The following is a 3,980-nucleotide window of genomic DNA, read 5'->3' as shown; positions in this document are numbered from 1 at the left end:
CAGAAGCAGCTTCACACCTGCATTTAAGCTTTGGCCTAAATGGATTCTCCTCCAGCCTCCCTCACCCGAGCATCAAGCATCCGACCCACGGGAGCACGGAACTGCAGGCTCACTCTTTGACACTCAGTCTTCTCCAAAGGAGATTTAAAGGTGTCCTACGGTCGCTCCCACTCACCTTCCCCCAACCAGCATCTCCATTTAGAGAGGGAGTTCTGGTTGTCTCCCCGAACACAAAGAGCAAAAAGGTGAGGGACGCACGTAGAGAGACCACACGACCTACTCGCGCCCCTCCCCGCTCACCCACGCGTCTGCTCCCGGCTCCCCCCACCCCTGAAGGGGACTGACGGTCAGGTGAGGTTACCTGTGCGCCTCGAGAAGCCCCGAGGGGCGCTGCGATCCTTCCTCCCGAAGTCGCCCCACTCCCCGCCGGGTCCCCAGGACTCTTGCCCCCCTCTCCCCGCGCGCGCGCGTCCCCTGCCCCTCGGGCTCCAGCGCGCAGCGACAGCCGCGCGCCGCGCTCGGCTCCCCTCCGCCGACCTGGCGTGACGCAGGCAGAGTCTACTTAAGGGAGGATTAGAGGCGGCGGCCGCGGATTCCCGAGCCTGTCAGCCAGCTCCGCGCGCTCCGCCCGGGCCTCGCAGGCGGCAGCCCAAGAGCGCCCGGTGCCTGCCGAAGTGTCAGGCGTGGGGGCTGGTGCCCGGGCCCTTCGCTGGCCCCCAACCCCGGGGCTGAGACCTCTCTCGGGCGGGCGAGAGCTCGGGTACCTGCACGCTGCCACCCCCGCCCCGCCCCTCTCCCCGGCATCCGCGGGCTCCAGACCTGATCCCGGGACGGCGCGGGAGGTTGGTGCCCGCTCTCCCGACCGCGCCAGCTGCCCCATCGATCGGGGAGCGCTACGATTTCTTTCCTCATTTCCCTCTTTTAAGTGCAATAAAAGGGAGAGGGGATTCCTGGATTTTTTTTTTTTAATTGTTTGCTTCTTTAATCGGGGGTCAAGAGCTCCCAGTCGGGAGGTGCGGCCCAGGGAGGGGCCAGGAGCGGGAACGTGCCCGGTGCTGCCCAGTCTTTGTCTGCTGCCTCCGGATGCACAGCGATGGGGGAATGGACCATCTTGGAGAGGCTGCTGGAAGCCGCGGTGCAGCAGCACTCCACTATGATCGGGAGGTAAGGGCGCTGAGCCGGTCGTCAGCGGGCCCCGTCGGGCTACCCCGGGAGTCCCTTGGCACGTCCAGACTGAGACCCGACAGCCCCCAGCCCATCCACTGCCCTCTTCCCATCCTCTTCCATCCGTGCGCCTGTGTCCATGAGTAATTGTGCACCCCATGTCCAGTGATCCCTCCTCCCCCAGTTGCTCCTGATCAGCTCTCCATCACTTCCCCCTGAAGCACCGCCGGGGGGTTGATTCTTCTCCCATTAGGAAAGGAGTTGTCGGCTCAGTCGTGGTACCCCCACTCTCCGGAGTCAGAGCCAATCTCCATCCGGTTCCCTAAATAGAATCTACAAGGAAGGCAAGATTGTGTTTGGACAGAGAAGGGCAAATAGGGAGATGGATTTTCTCTTCAGAGCAGATGTATGTTTTCCCCCAAAATATTTCTTAAGCTAAACTGATTTGGCTGTTAAACTTAAGGTCTCAGAAAACCACACTCCCGATTGATACTTTTATGTCTTCACATATATAATATATATACTCATATGTATATACACTATATATATCTATATGTATAGATATATAGGTATATATGTGGATAGATATTCATAGTTATCTGTTCATATAAAGCATTAAGTTCAATATTTATACTGAGGGTAAACTAAATATCCACTTGGGATAGTTATATGCACACTCTGTGTATAGACTTTGAAACAAGTACTCTCTGTTCAGATATTCCATGTGCATTTGCCATATCCAGAATGAAGGTGTGCCTTTTGCCTCTGTATGATCCATGTATGCAAGTGAAATCTCTCTGTTGCCATACACCACATCTAGTGTATGGAGGTATATACACACTTGAGACCCTTGTATTATGAAGTGTTTCCAATCTACCGGCAACCAGCATTAAGGGAAGAGCCAAAAAAGATTTCCTAGATTCCCAGCTCAGTACCACACAGGGATGGACAGCTCCCCAGTCAAAGGACTGGCAAACACCAGAGCAGGGAAAGGAGGAGCCGGGGTTTCTTAAGTCAGTGACTAGACCCTTGAGAACCTCTCTCCTCCCTCTTCCCCTGCTCAGGATCCTGTTGACTGTGGTGGTGATCTTCCGGATCCTCATTGTGGCCATTGTGGGGGAGACGGTGTACGATGATGAGCAGACCATGTTTGTGTGCAACACCCTGCAGCCCGGCTGTAACCAGGCCTGCTATGACCGCGCCTTCCCTATCTCCCACATTCGTTACTGGGTCTTCCAGATCATAATGGTTTGTACCCCCAGTCTCTGCTTCATCACCTACTCTGTGCACCAGTCTGCTAAGCAGCGAGAACGCCGCTACTCTACTGTCTTCCTGGCCCTGGACAGGGAACCCCCTGAGTCCATGGGGGGTCCTGGAGGAACTGGGAGTGGAGCCAGTGGTGGTGGCAAACGAGAAGATAAGAAGTTGCAAAATGCCATTGTCAATGGGGTGCTGCAGAACACAGAGAACACCAGTAAGGAGACGGAGCCAGATTGTTTAGAGGTTAAGGAGCTGACCCCACACCCATCAGGGCTGCGCACCGCAGCGCGATCCAAGCTCCGAAGGCAGGAAGGCATCTCCCGCTTCTACATTATCCAAGTGGTGTTCAGAAATGCCCTGGAGATTGGGTTCCTGGTGGGCCAATACTTTCTCTATGGCTTCAGTGTCCCAGGGTTGTATGAGTGTGACCGCTACCCCTGCATTAAGGAAGTGGAATGTTATGTATCCCGGCCTACCGAGAAGACGGTCTTTCTAGTGTTCATGTTTGCTGTGAGTGGCATCTGTGTTGTGCTCAACCTGGCTGAACTCAACCACCTGGGATGGCGCAAGATCAAGCTGGCTGTGCGAGGAGCCCAGGCCAAGAGGAAGTCCGTCTATGAGATCCGCAACAAGGACCTGCCCCGGGTCAGTGTTCCCAATTTTGGCAGGACTCAGTCCAGCGACTCTGCCTATGTGTAAAGGGGCAGTTTAAGGCCTGGGGAATGAAAAGGAGCCCCAAGGCAGATGAGTGCTCGGAGAGTGGCTGTATCTGCCCTCATTTACCACTGAGATGTAGGACAAGACTGGTTAAGAGAAGACCTTGCATCAATGGGAGAGGAGAGCAAGTAGAACATTACCACGCATAACACCGTGTCGGTTCCTACTGAAACCGTGGGGTTAGAGTGATGAGATGGATGAGTGAGACTTACTTGGGCCCTCTTTGTTTATGGCCCAGTCTGATCCTGACAACAGTGTACTTGAACAGCTACCAAGTAGGACTTAGCTCTGCTGAGCTCTATATCCTGGTGAATGGCATGAGACAAATATTTTATTGGTACAAAATGTGTGACCTGTCTCAACACATCCCTTCATCCTGGGCTGCAGGAAAAACATCCTTGAGGCATCTTCCATGTACCTCCCCTATTAGCATGCCCCTCTCCCTCAACCCAGGATAGCATGCCAGCTTTTTTTCTGAATCTGGCCTTACAGTATACCTAATATGGTTTATCTGCAAGCTAGAGGGAATTACAGGGGGTTGCTTTTTGGAGAATGGCCATGGCAGAGGTTTCCATTAAAGCCCCATCCGACTAGCCCTTAGTCATTATGAAAACCTTCGGAATGTCTCAGTATTTCCAATTTTCTAACTCAAACTGCACTGGTGCTGTTTATTAGGGGCAGGGTTTGGGTGGGTGGGAGGGGATTGGAATATGCAGCTATAACACTTCTGTAAGATGGTTGTTGCACTGTTAGGCATGTGGTTATGAGCTTTGGGATATTTCTGCCTTCCAGCTTGTGGACTTTGGCTAGCATTAAAAATATTTTGTCATTGTTGTTAA

At 53.6% G+C, this 3,980-nt stretch overlaps 1 protein-coding gene across 1 annotated transcript; it reads left to right on the top strand.

Annotated features, from left to right (window-relative positions):
* Positions 1–1,093: 1,093 nt before the first annotated feature.
* Positions 1,094–3,123, top strand: GJD2 (gap junction protein delta 2; the record flags this gene model as incomplete). The annotated part of the gene is made up of 2 exons (XM_080809382.1): positions 1,094–1,164; positions 2,229–3,123. 2 exons carry the CDS (start codon positions 1,094–1,096, stop codon positions 3,121–3,123), a joined length of 966 nt encoding a protein of 321 aa, XP_080665508.1.
* Positions 3,124–3,980: the final 857 nt, after the last annotated feature.

The sequence above is a fragment of the Martes martes genome, assembly GCF_963455335.1.
Source record: "Martes martes genome assembly, chromosome: 7".
NCBI classification, from domain to species: Eukaryota; Metazoa; Chordata; class Mammalia; order Carnivora; family Mustelidae; genus Martes; species Martes martes.
Note: the sequence above shows the minus strand (reverse complement) of the source record. Positions and strands in the feature narration are given on the sequence as shown.